Source organism: Symphalangus syndactylus, chromosome 20 (genome assembly GCF_028878055.3).
Source record: "Symphalangus syndactylus isolate Jambi chromosome 20, NHGRI_mSymSyn1-v2.1_pri, whole genome shotgun sequence".
NCBI lineage: Eukaryota > Metazoa > Chordata > Mammalia > Primates > Hylobatidae > Symphalangus > Symphalangus syndactylus.
In genome coordinates this window covers 27854620-27875064 of record NC_072442.2, presented here as the reverse complement: position 1 = coordinate 27875064, position 20445 = coordinate 27854620, and the positions used below count along the sequence as shown (strand labels likewise).

The following is a 20445-nucleotide window of genomic DNA, read 5'->3' as shown; positions in this document are numbered from 1 at the left end:
AAACAATTCTCCTGCCTCAGCCTCCCCAGAAGCTAGGATTACAGACCTGCCCACCACGCCCAGCTAATTTTTGTATTTTTTTTTTTTAGTAGAGACGGGGTTTCACCATGTTGGCCAGGCTGGTCTGGAATTCCGGACCTCAAGTGATCCGCTGACCTCAGCCTCCCAAAGTTCTGGGGTTATAGGCGTGAGCCCCTGTGCCCGGACTTCTTTTGATTTTTTGAGACAGAGTCTCATTCTGTCGTCCAGGCTGGAGTTCAGTGGCGCGATCTCAGCTCACTGCAACCTCTGCCTCCCGGGTTCAAGGGATTCTCATGCCTCAGCCTCTCGTGTAGCTGGGATTACAGGCATGTCCCACCACGCTGAACTAATTTTTGTATTTTTAGTAGAGGCGAGGTTTCACTATGTTGGCCAGGATGGTCTTGAACTCCTGGCCTCAAGCAATCCAAAAGTGCTGGGATTACAGGCGTGACCACCATGCATAGCACAGAAGTTCATTTTTAAGCTGAGTTCATTATCAACTTTATTGTATATAACGGTAGAGAGTTTTTTTTTAAATGCCTATGGGATTCTCCATTTGGAAATTTCTCCTAAAGTTATTTATAAGATTGCCATAAAGAAGAGCACTGACATTCAATATTTATTTGTTAATTTTGATTCTAATTGAGGAAGAGACTAGATTTGTTTTTTTTTTTTTAAGCATAACAAACTTTTTCATTATGACACTATCATTTTCTGACAAATGGGGCATATGGCCTTACTGAGAATTTCTCCAAGCATCTAAAGTAGCAACAAAACAAGAAGAGAAAATTCCAGTAGAATGGGCATAGTAGACTACAATAACTGGGACTGACTACGGGAGAGCCACAGGGGTGGATAAGCCCTGGCACACTAATAACCAGGATTAAAGCATGTTCTTAATAGATGTACTCAAGCACTTCCAAGGGGAAACAATAAAAAAAGTATGATTAACGCAATAGTTTTTCATCTTTACATTAGAGATAACTAGCTAGTTTACTACATTATTCATTTTTAATTTTGAAAAAAATTATACTGGGTTTAAATTCATTTGGTTAGAATCACTAAATGTTATGAAATATGCAGTTTCTCTTACCTAGTTTCAGTATGCCATTTTTCTTGGCATAGGCATTATTAGGGCATAATTTCTAACTTTTTAGTAGCTGCAGTATCTCTTTTTTGACTCAATATCATTAAATTATCATTTGGGCTTAATATAATATGGCATTTATATAGTTCTTGATCTTTACTGATAATGTATAATCACTGGCTTACTATTTGTATGGAAGATTCTCATATCCACTAGGGTGATTTTCATGTGTATTTGACTTAGAAACTAAAGAGTTGTACATTGCTTATATAGAACACTAAATACATTAAGCCATTAATTGGCAACTAGACCATTAAACTAGTAACCAAGCCAATAATAACAAGGAAAAATAGCTATCAGCACACCCTTCCCCTTATAGCTCACCCCACTGTAAATATTATAAGCCCTCTGTGTCATGGGAATAACCCTGCCTACCATGTGATGCTGATGTAATAATAATATCTAAAGCTAAGCACCTGGAGGAAGAAGAGAAAAGTTTTGCTTTGGATTACTTGGATTACTTGAGAGTGTGTGTGTGTGTGTGTGTGTGTGTGTGTGTTTAAATAAACAAACCATAAAGCCACTAGCAGATAGTTTAATGATTTCTGTTCTTGTGTTGCCTGTGGGGATTTCACATTGTGCTCACAGTCACTGGTACTGATTCAATAACAATGGCCTTGCAAAATTGGCAACCTTCCTAAATAAACTATGTAAAATCTGCAAACACTGGTTACTGTGCTGTGTGCCTAGTAGATACTCTGGATGCTCTGCCCATATGATATACCCAAAGTATGCTTAAAGTAATTTTCTTTTCTTTTTGTTTTTCTTTTTTTTTTTTTAAACAGAGTCTTTTTCTGTCACCCAGGCTGGAGTGCAGTGGCAGGATCTCAGCTCACTGCAACCTCTGCCTCCCGGGTTCAAGCGATTCTCATGCTTCAGCCTCCCGAGTAGCTGGGATTACAGGTGCCCGTCACCACACCCAGCTAATTTTTGTATTTTTAGTAGAGACGGGGTTTCACCATGTTGGCCAGGCTGGTCTTGAACTCCTGAACTCAAGTGACCCGCCTGCTTCGGCCTCTGAAAGTGCAGGGATTACAGGCGTGAGCCACTGCACCCAGCTACAATGATACCCTTCTGCTCTCTGAATTTCTAAAGCACAAATTGTACTGTTCATCTGACACTTAGCATGCAATAAATTGTGCTCTTATTTATCCTTTCATTGACGTCTTATTTCCTCAACAAACTGAGTATCCTGACTTCAGGAACCATGTCTTGTACTTCTTTTTTATCTCTTACTTCTTACACAGAATAGATGCAATTTAGGATAATGATGGAAATGACAGAATGTTTACCATCTTGCTAGGGTGCCACTCTAATTCTTTCTCCTATAACCTGGCTCATATCAAAAGAGCAAAATGAGCAAAAATTTAAGCTACCATATCGTATTTAATCCTCATAGGTATTATAAGTTCCATTTTACTGATGAGGAAACTAAGGTTTAGGGTGATTAATATGTTCAAAGTCACACAGATAATAAATGATGAACTCTGGAGCTCAGGTCCATTTCATTTCAAACACTGCACTATTACTATTAGGTACAATAACAAATGGCAAGTAGTTATTCTGAATGTGTGACCCAATAAATCTTTTAAGAGTTTTTAAAGAGAATGTTTAAGGAACGGGATACTTTAAGAATTAAATGTGAGATTTTATTGAGGAGGGAAGGGCATCACAGAGGTAGGATTAACACAATGATAGATATCAAGTCTGTTCAAAGGGACTTCAAAGAGGTTCAGTTTTATTTGTTGTTTGAATCCATTTATTTCACTCATCTCTTAGGAAGAGAGATTTACATTGAGAATTCACATCCCGCCACAGAAACCCCAACTTTTCAAACTAAAGCTCCCCCTAAAAATAGATGAGGCCAGGTGCGGTGGCTCATGCCTGTAATCCTAGCACTTTGGGAGGCTGAGGCAGGCAGATCACCTGAGGTCAGGAGTTCAACACCAGCTTTGCCAACATAGCAAAACTCCGTCTCTACTAAAAAAACAAAAATTAGCTGGGCGTGGTGGTGGGCACCTGTAATCCCAGCTACTAGGGAAGCTGAGGCAGGAGAATCCCTTGAACCCGGGAGGTGGAGGTTGCAGTGAGCCAAGATCATACCACTGCATTCCAGCCTGGGCGACAGAGTGAGACTCTGCCTCAAAAAAAAAAAAAAAAAAAGGAAAAAAAAAAGAAAAAATGATACAATTATGGGAAATTAAAACTTTTGATGTTCATGAGAACTGTGTATATTAATATTAAGAGAAAGAGTTAACTTAAAGGGACGTGGGACAGAGGAGAGTCCTGAAGAAATGGCATCTCTCAAGAGCTCTGTTGTAAGTGCTATTTATTTAAAATCAGAGAAAAAACACTCTCATTCAATTTAGCCCTCATGGAGACTAACTGGTTTTTATGACACAAAATTCAGAGAACAGCAGAGACACAAATGCACCGATAAGATGCTAAGCTCATAAACCTGACCAGCTTTTCGCCGGGGTGATGAAGTATGCTTAAAGTGGTGCTTAAGTTGCAAACAGATAAAGCCATATGTAGCATAAACTTTTCCACAGTCACTACAGAAGACAATCAATATAAAGTCCACAATTAGAATGCTCAGGACTTGAAATATCCTGTTATGGATCACAAATATCCATGTAAATTTTGATGGATAAATATTAAGTACAGATGATAAAAGAAACAACCATAACTGGAATTTTTATTGTTATTTCTTGTGAATAATTGTCTCACGTGATATCCAAAATGTCCTGAAATGAGGCAGATACCATCCTCAAACAAACATATAAAACAAAGTTGATTACCAAAAAAAATCAAATAATTCTACTTCTTCTACCCTGGAAACCTAAACTGTTACAACTTTTTAAGAAAGCTTATAATTGGCTAATACTGAGGCTTCTCTTTAGAGGGGTCATACCCCTCTAAAAATAGATTAACGCAGAAAACACAAGTTGTTAAATTCACACAACATGCAAGAAGGGGGAGCCCAAATTTGCCCTTTGGTGTACAAAAATAACAATCTATTTATAAATTATTGGCTACATCCTTTCCAAATTACAGGAACACCTAAAAAGGCCTTGATGTTCTTAGCATATTTATTTAAGGTAAACTTAATTATGTTAGTTATACAGCAACCATACTGTATCATTCAACAATGCAAAGCTAACTCTAACCCTAACTAAAAATAGTTAGGATACTGATTTTTTCTTCCCACCTTAGAAATTGAAAAAGTATGTGAAAGATTCAGAAATTACGTGATAACATCTACATCACTGTTCTTTAGCCCCAAGGCAGTTTAACATATGGTAGATTAAGAGGACTCACATTTACTGGAAGGACCCAAGAACAGATGTGAGCAAGATGATCTACAGCAGTTTCAGCCTCTCTATCATTCCTAGACCCAACAGCTCTTGGAAACAGAGACTGACAACAGCTTTAGTTATTTAGCTTTGGGCAGTGTTTATCAGTGTTAAGTCTAGAGACATTTTCCAATTTCAGGAGTAAATATAGGTGAGCACAAAGGCAAACAGTAGTAATTTAGAAAAAAAAAAGAAATCCATTCTAGACTTACCAAAAAGAAATCTTGACTTGAGCACATCACTACCTCAACATTCTTGTTCATCTTCATTGTGCAGATTTACTTTTCAGTTAACTTGGCTAAGCAGGATTCCAAGAAAGCCAAAGTTGAGAGCTCTTTTTTTGTACGCCTCAGTTATAGGTTAATTACTGCTCTGCTGATTTTAAACAATCACAAGTGTGGATAAAGCCACAGAAAGTTACCACTAATAATAAAAACACAAATGCATCTTTATACTTTGACAGGGGATCATTAACTGTTCCTTCACATTTGAAGGCCATAACACCCACAAGATTCACTAGATGTAAACCAATTTGATCACTTTCTTAAAAATATTCAATTTTAAGGCTATATTCTCTAAGGATCAAAAATAACCACAAAAAGTCAGTATTAATTTAAAATCAAAGAGGCATCATCTCATACCTCTCTTAAATATTAATATTAGTCTCTTTATCCACCAAAAAGAGAAAAAAAAAGCCCTTAAGCCATAAATGAATGCCTGGTTTCAATTACTCAATTATCAATTACTCAGTTATGTTTGCCCATTTCTGTAGAAGACAAGATCTAGATTTTAAGAGCATCACAGATGATAATTACATTTATACAATGCAAACATGGAAATTTAAAAATGTGAATGGTAAAAAAAATTTCATAAAATAAAAAACACTTAGAATAAAACTTCTTGGTTCTAAGCTTTAAAATACAGATAATCTTACTACAGAGCTGTTTCAGAGCACAGAAAAAAATGAAAAACTACCCAAATCATTCTGTAAATCAGACATAAGCTGAACAAAGACAGCCAAGATTCAATAAATATTTAGATCCCTAAATGCAAAACCTTAAATATTTGTAAACCAAGCCTAGCCATATGTTAAATGAATAATGCAAAAAGGGTGTAGTTCAGTTACGTAAGGATGATCCAACTTCAATAATTCAATGTGTCATTACATTACCAGTAAAGGGGAAAGTATTATTCCACAGATATAAAAAAGCAGTCAATAAAATTCAACTATACCTAACTGAAAAATCTTTGCAAATTAGCAATAGTAAGAAATGGCCACAGCTTGATAAACGATCTATGCCAGAATGTACACCCCACAGTATACTCATTTACAACACCTAAGAAGCCTTCTTTTCACATAAGCCCACTAGTATCACACTACTTAACATTAGAAGGCCTAGCCAAAGCAATGAGAGTTATAAATACAGTCATGCATTACTTAATGACAGGAATACATTCTGAGAAATTCATCATTAGGCAAGTTTATCATTGCGTGAACATCATAGAGTATACTTACACAAACCTAGATGGCACAGCCTACTACACACCTTTGCTGGCTATGTGGGATAACCATATAGGTGAAAAACCTGTACAGCATGTTACTATACTGAATACTGTAGGCCAACTGTAACATAATGTTAAGTATTTGTATCTCTAAACATATCTACGCATAGAAAAGGCACAGTAAAAATGTGGTATAAAAGATAAAAAATGGTACACCTGTAAGGGGCACTTATAATCAATGGAGCTTGCAGGACTGGAAGTTGCTCTGGGTGAGTCAGTGAGGGAGTGGTGAGTGAATGTGAAGACCTAGGACATGACTGTAACTACTGTGGACTTTATAAACACCATACACTTAGGCTACACTAAATTTATTTAAAAAACTTATTTTTTCTTGTTTGTCTTTTGAGATGGAGTCTTACCCTGTTGCCAGGCTGGAGTGCAGCGGCGTGATCTCAGCTCACTGCAACCTCTGCCTCCTGGGCTCAAGAGATTCTCCTGCCTCAGTCTCCTGAGTAGCTGGGACTACAGGTGCCCGCCACCATGTCCGATTGATTTTTGAATTTTTAGTAGAGGCAAGGTTTCACCATGTTGGCCAGGCTAGTCTCAAACTTGAGGCTAGACATCAAGTGATCTGCTCACCTTGGCCTCCCAAAGTGCTGGGATTACAGGTGTTGAGCCATTGCACCCAGCCAAACTTTCTCTTTTTTCAGTAATAAATTAACTTTATCTTACAGTAACTTTTTTACTTTATAAACTTTATAATTATTTTAACTTTTTGGCTCTTCTGTAATAATACTTAGCTTAAAACACAGAAAAACTGGCCAGGAGGGGTGGCTCATGCCTGTAATCCCAGCACTTTGGGAGGCCAAGGTGGGCGGATCACTTGAGGTTAGGAGTTCGAGACCAGTCTGGCCAACATGGCAAAACCCCATCTCTACTAAAAAATATACAAATTAGCCAGGTGTGGTGGCACACACCTGTAATCCCAGCTACTTGGAAGGCTGAGGCAGGAGAATCACTTGAACACAGGTGGCAGAGGTGGCAGTGAGCCAAGATCACGCCACTGCACTCCAGCATGGGCAACTGAGTGAGACTCCGTCTCAAAAAAAAAATAAATAAATAAATAAATAAATAAAAATAAAAAACAGGAAAATTGTACAAATATATAAAAATATTTTCTTTATACGCTCCTCCTCCTTCTTCTTCTAAGAGATAGGGTCTCCTCCATTGCCCAGACTGCAGTGGCACAATCATAGCTCACTGCAGCTTCAAACTCCTGGGTTCAAGTGATCCTCCTGCCTCAGCCTCTAGAGTAGCTGGGATTATAGGCACAAGCTACTGTGCATGGCTATATCTTTATTCCACAAGCTTTTCTATTTTTAAAATGTATTTTTTTGGCCAGGCGTGGTGGCTCATGCCTGTAATCTCAGCACTTTGGGAGGCTGAGGCGGGCAGATCACCAGGTCAAGAGATCGAGACCATCGTGGTCAACATGGTGAAACTCCATCTCTACCAAAAATACAAAAAAAAAAAAAAAAAAAAGTATTTTTTTTTTACTCTTGAAACTCTTTTGTTAAAGACACAAACACACACACTAGCTTAGGCCTAAAGAGTCAGGATCATCAAGATCATTGTTTTCCATCTCCATATCTTGCCACACTGGAAGGTCTTCAAGGGCAATAACATACATGGAGCTGTCATCTCCTATGATAACAATGCCTTCTTTTAGAATACTTCCTGAAGGACCTGACTGAGGCAGCTTTACAGTTAACTATTTTCTTCAAAGTAGAAAGAGAGTACACTGTAGGCCGGGCGCAGTGGCTCACGCCTGTAATCCCAGCACTTTGGGATGCCGAGGTGGGTGGATCACCTGAGGTCAGGAGTTCGAGACCAGCCTGATCAACATAGTGAAACCCCATCTCTACTAAAAATACAAAAGTAGCCAGGCATGGTGGTGCATACCTGTAATCTCAGCTACTTGGGAGGCTGAGGCAAGAGAATCATTTGAACCCAGGAGGTAGAGGTTGCAGTGAGCTGAGATCGCGCCATTGCAATGCAGCCTGGGCAACAAGAGCGTAACTCTGTCTCAAAAAAAAAAAGAAAGAGAGTACACTCTACAATACTGATAAAATGTTCAATACAGTAAATACTTATCAGCAACATAGTCACTTATCAAGTATTATGTACTGTACATAACTGTATGCGCTATATTTTTATACAACAATGTAGGTTTGTTTGCACCAGCATCACCACAAACACATGAGTAATACATTATGCTATGACATGACAGCTACAGTCACTAGGTGATTTTTCATCTCCATTATTATTCTTATGGGACCACTGCTGTATATGTGGTCTGTCATCGACCAAAATGTTGTTATTTGGTGCATAACTGCACTCAGAGAGATAAAACTCATTTACAGATAATATAATCATCCACGAAGAAAAGTCAAGAAGATCAAGTAAAAACATATACTAGATATTAGAACCAAGTAAGGGTTTTAGCAAGGTGGTCTGATATAAAAGCAAACATCAAAAGTGATAGTTTTATGACCCATCTGCTGTAACTAATTAGAAAACGTCATGGGAAAGTGGAGCTTATTCACAAGAGCAACAAAAACCTTATAAAATGCTCATGAATATACCTAATAAGAAATGTGTGATTACCATATAAGGAAAACTGTACAATTTAAATGAAGAACATTTAAAAAACAGTGAATAATAGATCCACACATCACATTCTTCATTGGGCAGGCTCATTTTGTAAAACTGTTAATTTTCTCCAAAATTAATTCAGTAAAATTTCAATCAAAATCCTAATACAATTTTTAAAAGTGAAAATTGATAAGCTGATTCTAAGATTTATCTGGAAAATAAAATAAAAATAGTTAGGACACTGAAAAATACCAACAAGGAGGTAAAGCACTGGCATACATTTGTCCACTAAATCTGTAATAAGTAAAATGAGTACTGGCGTATGAACAGAAAAACATGAACAGAACTTAAGAGTACAGAAGTATACTCCAAGCATCTGTAAGAATTTAACATATATGTAGCATTTCAAATTAGTGAAGTAAGAATGTATTAAATAATGGTATTAGAATAACCATCCAATTGAAAAAAAACTGTTAAGCTAGATTCTTCCCTCACACTATACATAAAAATAAATTCCAGATGTTTTAAAGAGTCAAATATTTAAAAATGTAAACATGCTAGAAAAAATATAAAATAATACTTTGATAATCCTGAGGATGAATGGCAAGAGGTTTTTAAAAAGCAAGATGCAAAATCTTGAAATCATAAGATAAAATACAACAGATTTGACTATATAAAAATGTAAAACTTTTATATGGGCTGCAAAGTTAAAAGGCAAGCAATAGGCTAGGAGAAAGTATTTTTGCCACATACTCAGAATATATAGAGAACATAAAAAAGAAAAAAGCCAAATATCAATAGAAAAATGGTTGGAAGCACACTCAAATCACAGGAAAAAAAACCCAAAAAGATCAGTAACACATAAAAAGATGCTAAACTTCCATAGTAATAAGGGGAATTGTAAATAGAGAGGTATTTAAGAGCAGGCACTCTGGAGTCAGACTGCCTCTGTATGCATCCTGGCTGGATAATCTCAGACAAGTTAACCTCTCTGTGCCTCTCTTCTGTAATTGAGGATAATATCTAACTCATAAAGTTGTTAAGAAGAGAGAATAAAATATATATTCACTGCTCAAAACAGTGTCCCTTAGATAGTAAATGCTCAGTAAAAAATTATCTGCCTTTTAAAAATTTTTTGAGACAGAGTCTTGCTCAGTCGCCCGGGATGGAGTGCAACAGCATGATCTTGGCTCACTGCAACCTCCGCCTCCTAGGTTCAAGCGATTCTCCCTCCTCAGCCTCCCGAGTAGGTGGGATTACAGGCACTCACCATCATGCCTGGCTAATTTTTGTATTTTTGTAGAGATGGGGTTTCACCATGTTGTCCAGGCTGGTCTCGAACTCCTGACCTCAGGTGATCCCCCTCCACCTCAGCCTCCCAAAGTGCTGGGATTATAGGCGTGAGCCACCGTGCCCAGCTTATCTGCTATTACGTTATTAATATTATTGGGGGTGGTGAAGATATAGGGAAAGATATGCTTACACACTGCCGGTTAAGAGCAAATTGGTAGCCGGGTGCGGTGGCTCACGCCTGTAATCCCAGCACTTTGGGAGGCCGAGGCAGGTGGATCACGAGGTCAGGGGTTCGAGACCAGCCTGACCAACATGGTGAAACCCCGTCTGTACTAAAAATACAAAAATTAGCTGGGCGTGGTGGCGGCGGGCGCCTGTAATCCCAGCTACTCAGGAGGCTGAGGCAGGAGAATTGCTTGAACCTGGGAGGCGGAGGTTGTGGTGAGTTGAGATCGCACCACTGTACTCCAGCCTGGGTGACAGAGCGAGACTCCGTCTCAAAAAAAAAAAAAAAAAAGAACAAATTGGTATAGTCTTTTTAGAAAGCAATTTGGCTATATGTATCAAATTTTAACATATATACAACATTAGGTCCAGAAATTCCACTGCTAGAAATTTATCTAAAGAAATGTTTAAATATGTATACAAAGATGTGTGTATCAGGATTGTGAGTGCAGCACTATAGGAGCTCTGGATTCAGAGACAAAAAATGCTTGTTCTAGTTTCAGTTCTACCATCAAGCCATGTAGCCTTGTGCAAATCACTTCAGCATTTTGATTCTCTAGTTTGTTATGCTATAAAATGTGGACGATGACTTGCCCAATCTGCCTCAGAGGAATATTTTAATTAAGGTAGGGTCCTTAGGCCATCATCATCAGCATCATCTAGGAACTTGTTAGGAATGCAAATTCTCCAGCCACATCCTAGACTTACAGAATCAGAAACTCTGGGGACTGTGGGTAGCAATTTGTGTTTTAACAAGCCCTCCAGGTGATTCTGATGCAAGCTTAAGTTTGGAGATGAATTCATGTGAAACCCCTTGTACAACTACAAAGTGGAACTGAAAGAGCATTAGTACTATTACTAATACAAAAAATAAGACTTTCTACCTTTTGATTTCATGAAAAGGTACATTTTGGATGAACATCCAATATGATCCTCTACTGCTGACGCTGAGCCTTAGAAAGCACTGATGTGCTTCTAGGAAGTCAAGTTCATATATGAACCAAGTAAATAAATAAAAATATTTTAGGTCAAGTATAAAAAGCTTAAGATAACCTCATTAGCAAATCAAACAATGTTTCAGTGCCTTAGTTTCAACACAAGACTTTTTTGATCAGAGGTTTTCATAATGGGAATATTTTATTTTATTTTATTTTTATTTATTTTTGAGACAGCGTTTTGCTCTGTTGCCCAGGCTGGAGTGAAGTGGCACCATCTCGGCTCACTGCAACCTCTGCCTCTCTGGCTCACACCATCCTCCCACCTCAGCCTCCCAAGTAGCTGTGACTACAGGCACGCACCACCATGCCCAGCTAATTTTTTGGAAAGACCGGGTCTCCCTGTGTTGCTCAGGCTGGTCTTAAACTCCTGGGCTCAAGGGATCCACCTGCTTCGGCCTCCCAAATAACTGAGATTATAGGCGTGAGCCACTGCACCCAGCTGGGAATATTTTAAATGGTAGTCTTTGCCAGCATTTTATCTAACAATTTTTATTCTTCCCTGAGCTTTTTAGGACACAAAAATGGCCGCTTGTTTAGTATATAATGATATCACTAACACCTTGCCTCCTTGCTTAGTGACTACTTCCCAGGGACTGGATAATAGCTCTCTAAAAAATAATACAGGCTTCCATATTTTTCAGAAGTTCAGCTTTTTGTTTTACTAAAATGCATGTACAGACCCTTAAAGGGTATGAACTTTTTATGATCATTCTCATCAGTCTAATCCAAGACTCTTGAAGTTTGACCGAATGATTCTGAGTTGCTCATATATATTTTTTTTCTAGTAGAATTAAGACTTAACAGTACGATAGTAACTATAGTTTATTTCTGGAATGATTTTGATCATTTATTAATGTTCTTCATTGACAGGTAAAAAATAATACCATATTTGGTGAGTTTTATACAGCGGCAAGGGTAGACCTTAATCTAATAATGATGACATAATTACCAATAAAACCAGTAATACCCCAGCTATTCCATAATTTCACCTATTATATATATAACATAGTTGAAAGTAATAAGAGCCTACGAAATTACCAAAATAGATGCCCAAAAGCCACACTCCAAAAGTCATAAAGTTTCCTTCCTAGGAGAGTCCATAGGATCTCACTTTGGTCTATTCACTTTTTCTTTTTTTTTTTTTTTGAGATGGAGTCTTGCTCTTTTACCCAGGCTGGAGTGCAGTGGCGCCATCTTGGCTCACTGCAAGCTCCGCCTCCTGGGTTCACGCCATTCTCCTGCCTCAGCCTCCTGAGTGGCTGGGACTACAGGCACCCGCCACTGCACCCGGCTAATTTTTTGTATTTTTAGTAGAGATGGGGTTTCGCCGTGTTAGCCAGGATGGTCTCGGTCTCCTGACCTTGTGATCCACCCACCTCGGCCTCCCAAAGTGCTGGGATTACAGGCGTGAGCCACCGCGCCAGCTAAATTTTATTTTCAAAGAGATAGAGGCTGGGTGCGGTGGCTCACGCCTGTAATCCCAGCACTTTGGGAGGCCGAGGCAGGTGGATCACCTGAGGTCAGGAGTTGGAGACCAGCCTGACCAACATGGAGAAACCCCGTCTCTACTAAAAAAAAAAAAAAAATTAGCCAGGCGTGGTGGTGGCAGGAGAATCGCTTGAACCCAGGGGGCGGAGACTGTGGTGAGCCGAGATCATGCCAGCCTGGGCAACAAGAGCAAGACTCTGCCTAAAAAAAAAAAAAAAAAAAGAGACAGAGAGAGAGTCTCCCTCTATTGCCCAAGCTGGAGTGCAATGGCACGATCATAGCTCACTGTAACCTCGGATTCCTAGGCTCAAGCAACCCTCAGTCTCTTGAGTAGTTAGTACTACAGGCATGAACCACTACACCTGCCTGCCTGCTTGCCTATCTGTCTGTCTATCCATCCTCCTACTCACCCACCCATCCATCTATCCTCTCTCTTACCTATCTATTTATTAGAGACAGGGTCCTGCTACATTGCCTGGGCTGGTCTCAAACTCCTGTCCTCCCAAAGTGCTGGGATTACAGGTGTGAGCCACTGCCCTTGGCTCCAATTTACTCTTTAACACAATTCTCACAGGGTTTGTTTTTTGGTGTTTTTTTTTTTTTTTTGAGATACAGTCTCACCCTGTTGCCCAGGTTGGAGTGCAGTGGTGAGATCTTCGCTCACTGCAACCTCTGCCTCCCGGGTTCAAGCAATTCTCCTACCTCAGCCTCCAGAGTAGCTGGGACTACAGGTGCGTGACACCATGCCTGGCTAATTTTTTTGTATTTTTAGTAGAGATGGGGTTTCACCATGCTGGCCAGGCTGGTCTTGAACTCCTGACCTCGTGATTCACCCACCTCAGCCTCTCAAAGTGCTGGGATTACAGGCGTGAGCCACCCTGCCTGGCTTGTTTCTTGATTTCTAAACCCACAGCAAACCTGAGGGCAGCAAATGAGAAAGGGCAAAAAGCTCTTTTGAGAGGGTTCTCAGCAGTGATGAGAGAACCACTGGGCTAAGTGTACTCATGTATCAAGGTACCCCCTCCCCCAAATACAAAATCTTTTGAGTCAGCCTTCACTTAGGACCCTAAATCTGAATTGTTGAGCTGCTCCCACTAGTTATTGCTATGTACATATCTGTACCACAGGGAAATGCTCACAGCAGTTGAGGTTTACAGAATCAGGTCTTAGAAATAACACTTCCCTTTAGGAAAGAGCTTCTTAATCTTTGTTGAGATCACAGATCACTTTGAGAATCTGATTTTAAAATATATTTATTTACTCAACATTTTCATATAATCTCAAGGAGTTTGACTTTTTGAAGCCAATCCATAGACCTCTAGGTGACCATGGACCTCAAATTAAGAACTTCATTAGGTGCTAACAGTGGGTATATTTAAGTTCATAAAGTTTAGTAGTTTACTCAGAATGATTCCTAATAATTTTTTTAATGATGATAAGCTGTGCAACACTATAAATGCTAAATAAACATGACCTCTAAAGTAATACTAATAAATACAGTTTAGAAGAAGTGAATATTATAGCAAGTCTCTTTAAAGAAAAAAGAAGTGGCTGGGCACGGTAGCTCACTCCTGCAATCCCAGCACTTTGGGAGGCCAAGGCAGGAGGATCACTTGAGCCTGGGAGTATGAGATCAGCCTGGGCAACAAAGTGAGATGCTGTCTCTACAAAAAAAAAAAAAAAAAAAGAGAGAGAGAGAATTGCTTGAACCCGTTGGGGGGTGGTGGGCGGGGGGCCGGGGTTGGGGGCGGCAGAGGTTGCAGTGAGCCGAGATCATGCCACTTCACTCCAGCCTGGGTGAAAGAGTGAGACTCGATCTCAAAAAAAAAAAAAAAAAATTAGCCAGGTGGGGTGGCATGTGCCTGTGGTCTCAGCTACACAGGAAGTTGAAGCAAGAGGACTGCTTGAGCCCAGGAGATGGAGACTGCAAGTGAGACATGTTCAAGCCACTTCACTCCAGCCTGGGTGACAGAGCAAGGGCCTGTCTCAAAACAAAACAAAACAAAACAAAACAAGAAACAAAGAAAAAAGAAGTGGGAAAATAGAGACAAAAATAAAAGACAAATATTCCAAATATTCTTCAAAAGTTTGTCTTAGTAGCAAAACTCAGTATAGCAAATATATTTTTCAGGAAGCTGAAGATTTCAGCAGTCAAAGATAATTCCTCAGACTGCCAAGTCTCAAAAGTGACCTTGCAACTACTAAGACAAAATATCATTTTTATAGTGGTTAAGGGCAGTGGCCTAGGAAATAGATCTGGATTCTAAGGACAATTTTGTCACTTACTACCTATATGGCCTTGAGTACCTACTTATCTTCTCTAAGCCTCAGTTTCACTATCTGTAAACAGAACAAATTAGTTCATAAGGTTGCTATGATGATTAAATGAGACAGATGTACATTAAACTCAGCACAGTGAAAATGGTCAATAAATGGCAGCTATTAGTTATTAATTTCAATTAAATTTTTGTGTAGAGATTTACAGTTCACAAAGTGTTACCAAATATATGATTTCTTATGATCTTATGGGGTAAAAACCACTGTATCCCCATTTGACAGTGGAAGAAACTGATGTCAAATTATTTACCCAAAGACACTAATCAGTAGGAAAAAAAATTTGGACTTGATTGACCAGAAAACATGATTCACAAATCCTTTCCCCCCAAAAAAGCTTAGAATCCCTGCCTTTTAAAAAATTATTTTATTATTATTATTTAAAGAGGCAGGATCTTGCTCTGCCACCCAGGCTGGCATGCAGTGGCACACTCATGGCTCACTGCAGTCTTGAACTCCTGGGCTAAAGTAATCCTCCCACCTCAGCCTCCTGAGTAGCTGGGACTATAGGTGTGTACCACCACACTCTGCTAATTTTAAAAATTTTTCACAGAGACAGAGTCTCAGTATGTTACCCAGGATGGTCTTGAACTCCTGGCCTCAAGTGATCCTCCTGCCTCCCAAAGTGCTGGGATTACAGGTATAAGCCACTGTGCCTGGCCTTTTTAATTCTTTATTTTTTTGAGACAGGGTCTTGCTCTGTCACCCAGGCTGGAGTGTGGTGGAATGACCACGGCTTACTGTAGCCTCAACCTCCGAGCTCAAGCTATCTTTCCACCTCAGCCTCCTGTGTAGCTGAGACTATAGGCATGCGCCACCACACCTGGCTAATTTTTTCTATTTTTCTTAAGACAGAGTCTCACTATGTTGCCCAGGTTGGTCTCCAATTCCTGGGCTCAAGCGATCCTCCCACCTCAACCTCCCAAAGTGCTGGGACTATAGGTGTGAGCAACCACACCAGGCCCTTTTAAATTCTTTTTATTGTGCTTATTAGGTTGGTGGAAAAGTAACTGCAGTTTTTGCCATTACTTTTACTGGCCATGAATATACATAGCATAAAATTTACCATTTTAACCATTTTAAGTGTACAGTTCTAGGGTATTAAATACTTTCACACTGTTGTGCAACTACCACCATCCATCCCCAGAATTTTTTCATCTTCCTCAAATGAAACTTTGTACTCTTCAAATACAAATTTTCCACCCCTTCTCCCTCAACCCCTAGCAACTACCATTCTACTTTACTTCTCTCCGAATTTGACTTCTATAGATAGGTACCTCATATAAATGAAATCATATAGTATTTATACTTTTGTGACTGGCTTATTTCACTTAGAATAATATCTTCAAGGTCATTCACACTGTAGCATATGTCAGACTCCTTCCTTAAGGCTAAATAATATTCTACTATATGTACATACCACATTTTGTTAATCCATTCATCCGTCCATGGACACTTGGGTTGCTTCCACTGCCATTTGTAAAGTACTGTTAACACTATTATTTTCATACTGCTTATCAGTGTCAGATTATTCACCCATTAACTTCTTCACTCCATGACCGTTCCCGTTTTTAGACGGAAAATGCAAGTCAGTTTATTTAATTGTGGAGCTTTTACAGTACAGGGCAGTAAAACAACTTTTGTGATTTTTTTCTTTTTTTTAGAAGCTCCACCATGAATCAACACACAGGGGAGAAAAAAAAGAAACTCAAACGAGTTTAATTCGATTTGGTAGGATAGGAGGGCAAACCATCTATGAAAATAATAAATCAGTTGTAAGATTATCTAGAAATCACCTTACATGCTATTCTCTAGATCTTTAATAAGGGATAATGTAAAGTTTCTGTTGTTGGACATTAAAAAGTTGACCTGGGAGGGAGACAGTAGCTTTGCTTAAGTGCAAAGAGTCTAGCAAAATCTCAGCAGGTGACTCCTCTGAAGCCAGTTGGAATGAGTGTCAATACACTAACACAGACCAAACTGCTGCTATCTAAGTAACCTTACACCACTGCATTGATTTAAGGATGGAACCTGAATAGGAAAAGTTCCTCTACTTGATAACTGTGAAGTCAGATTAACCACAAGCTTCAGCACACACACTTCTCAGAAACAGCTAAACCACAGTGGAATGACAACTCTCTAGAGACTTCAGAAACAGTGACGATTTAAAGATGCACTTGCACTTTGGTGAATGAAGGGGTGCGTTCAGGCTTGGGCTGTGAGCACGTACCAGTAGTACAGGAGGAGATAAAATAGAAACTACCGAAATCTAGCCTTCTGGAATCACTCCATACTACAACCAGCAGGAGCGAAGAATGGCCTTTCTTTTTGTAAATGGCTAGCAACAGAAACTTATTTAAAACAAACAAAACCCATAATCATGGAAAGCTGCTCACCAGCAGGACTCACAGGGACTCCCGCTTCCGATTCTGTCGACCACCCTTCACCCCAGTCTTCCAAGTGCCAAACAGCTCAGCTGTTACTCGGTCACCACAACTTCTGAGGGACAACCCGCACTTTCAAAGTCCCTCAAAGTTAAACGGAAATTCTCCCAAGGGATTCTTCCGTCCACCCCCACCCCGGGACACTCTCCGCCTCCATGAATCCCCCCACCGTTCTATCCCAGCATCCTTCCCTCCAGACGCCCGGAGACCTCCAGGCACGCAGGATGCGCGCTCGCCCTCGCTTGCTTGTTTGCTCCCCAGGATGCTGGGGAAAGCGGCTGCTGAAAGAGCAAACTTTCTGAGCGTTCGCGGAGGCGGAGGGCGCGCGGCGGACTCACAGCTGGTTGATGGCGTTCTGCGAGATGACCGCGTTGGCGGAGAAGTAAGGAATCATGTCGGGGCCACAGAGGCTGCAGGTGCAAGCGAGGGGCGCCTTCCTCTTGCGGGCCAACGTGCTCAGGGTCATGGGGCCGGCTCAAAGTGCACAACTCAGCATCCTGGCCTCTGCTCTACTCCGGCACGAGGCGCAGGCGGTGCGTGCACCCGGCGGCGGAGGCGGGCCCGCCGGGTCGCGCGGAGGCAGCCGCCGAAGCCCCGGGGCTCGGCAGTAGAGTCCGGACTGACGGGCGCCGCCAGCAGTCCGCCCCCACCCGCGTCCGGGGCGGGACAGGCGGGTCCTGAGAGCGGAGAGGGTAGGCCCGGCCGGCGCCCCGCCCCAGATCTCGGGACGCCCGCGCGGATCCCGCAGCGCGCGTCACAGCCTTTAGGGCATCCGGCGGCCCCAAGACACCGCTGCCTCGGTAAGGGAGTGAAGCTAGTCAGGGGTGGGCGAGAAAGGCTTGCATTTCTCTAAAGGAGGATGTTTCAACAGAAAAGTCCTGCCTCTTAAAGATTGGCTCTATACATTGTACCGCAAACCCGTTTTTGAAAGATCTTAAAAAATGTAAAGGCCACAAATTAACAAGTGCAACAAATATTTATCAAAGACTTCCTATGTGATTTGGAAATTCAGAGACTACACTCACATACGTGTGTGTGTGTGTGTGTGTATATATATATATATTTTTTTTTTTTTGAGATGGAGTTTCTGCTATTGTCGCCCAGGCTGGAATGCAATGGTGCGATCTTGGCTCACTGCAACCTCCGCCTCCCAGGTTCAAGCGATTCTCCAGCCTCAGCCTCCCGAGTAGCTGGCATTACAGGTTTGCGCCACCACGCCTGGCTAATTTTTGTATTTTTCGTAGAGATGGGGTTTCAATGTATTGGCCAGGCTGGTCTCAAACTCCTGACCTCCGGTGATCCGCCCATCTCGGCCTCCCAAAGTGCTGGGATTACAGGCGTGAGCCAGGGCTCCCGGCCAGATTTTTTTTTTTTTAAACAGTTGAAGTTATGGTCAAACAAACAAAAAACAATTTAGATTGCCGATAACATCTACTAATCTTTGTAAGTAAATCTATAGAGGGCTTTCTTAGCCATCCTCCAATCCACAGATTCACAGCCGTAGCTGCACATAGGAATTACTTGTGGTAGGTTTAAAAATCTCAATGCCCAGGCTGCACCTTAATAAAATTGGAATCTCTGGAAGGTGGGATTTAGACGTATTTTTCAAAGCTCCCCGGGTGATTCCAAAGTGCAGCCATCGTTGAGACGGCAGAGTAGAGATCATATCTTCATTTTACAGATACAGTAACATTTAAGGTCTAAGCAGATGACCTCGTTTATAAATAATGTCACTCAGGAACCCAGGTTTTATGACATTTGATCTAGGGCTTTTACCTTCAAACTGTATTCCCTGACGCCTTTACAGTTTTAAGCCCTTACCATGTTCCTTCCAATTCACCGAGCAGTGCCTTTCACCTGACCAGGGACCAGCTCTTTGTAAAATATGACTGCGCTCTCTCTCTCTCCTGCATGCTGTGCTCACAACAGGGGCTGGCACGGTGCAGGCATTCAATAGAAGTTAGCTTCCTTTTATTTTACCTTTCCAGTCTCATTATGCTACAGCAAATATTTTCAGGTATCAGCATTTTCAGCATTTTTGAATACTAGACTAAAATATATATCACTGAAGCTGCCTTAAGAATTCTGGAGTCAGAAATTAATAATTTCTAAAAACTTCACTAACCAATTAGAAAACAGATTAAAATTAGGAAGAAGTCACTTTAAGACTCAACATGCTATAATCAAGATAAGAATAAGCCTTTGTTTTATATAAATATTCATGCTCTTTTCCCATTGGAAAGTTTGGCAATTTTCAAGATACTAGTAATGAAATAATCAATCCAAATTATAAGATCTATGCCTAAAACCAGAATTACTCGTTAGTTGATTCTTCTATAAAACTTAAGGCTGTTGCCAAAGCACCTTGAGGGACTTGAAATACTGCAAACTCATGCTGTAAATAATTATCTAAGTTTCTGAGATATCTGGTAATAGGAAAGCACCAGGTGGCAAGTGAAGAGTTAACGGAAGGTCTGGATCTTGGAGTTCATCATCTTCATCCATCTCTAGGAAGGAAAATGTTTGAAAGATTTATTCAGGCTGTGTCAGCAGGCACCCAAATGGTAGTGTAAAAAAAAATCTGCTGATACACCCCAAAATAAATTGCTTAAAATATCTGGCAAACTTGCCAGTTTGAAACTTCTTCCAGACTGTAATTTATTACAGCCTCCTGCTGTGATAAAAAAAAAAAAAAAAGCAGCAGGCGCGTTAGAACAGCACTGTTAAGGTGAGTCCAGTTCCTTTCATGACACAGCAGAGAGAGGATTTCATTGAAGTCAACACTAAATGATGCCATTTAGGACAGATAATGGCATGGTAATCATCTGTATCTGTCTGAAAAAGCAGGAAATGTATATTATTCAATTCATACTTAATATCTCTTGCATTTAAAAATGCCAGAGATAAAGATTTCATAAATATGTATCTTGTCTTTTATAAATAGGTTCCTATAGCGACACCCCAGAAGTGCACAGTCCTTT

At 40.3% G+C, this 20445-nt stretch overlaps 1 protein-coding gene across 10 annotated transcripts in view; it reads right to left on the bottom strand.

Moving 5' to 3' along the window:
• The window catches only part of SSH2 (slingshot protein phosphatase 2), a 315105-nt gene that overhangs the window by 119432 nt on the left and 175228 nt on the right, over nucleotides 1-20445 (bottom strand). Inside the window, exon 1 of one of the 10 annotated variants that reach the window (XM_055257471.2) lies at nucleotides 17803-18335. The exons of 6 other annotated variants lie outside the window; for them this stretch is intronic. In XM_055257471.2, coding sequence (XP_055113446.1) covers nucleotides 17803-17930 — 128 coding nt within the window. In that variant the 5' untranslated portion in view covers nucleotides 17931-18335. Of the gene's footprint in view, nucleotides 1-17802; nucleotides 18336-20445 lie in introns of those variants that run through there. 3 more of the 10 variants (XM_063628645.1, XM_055257467.2, XM_055257470.2) reach the window with 3 other exon arrangements.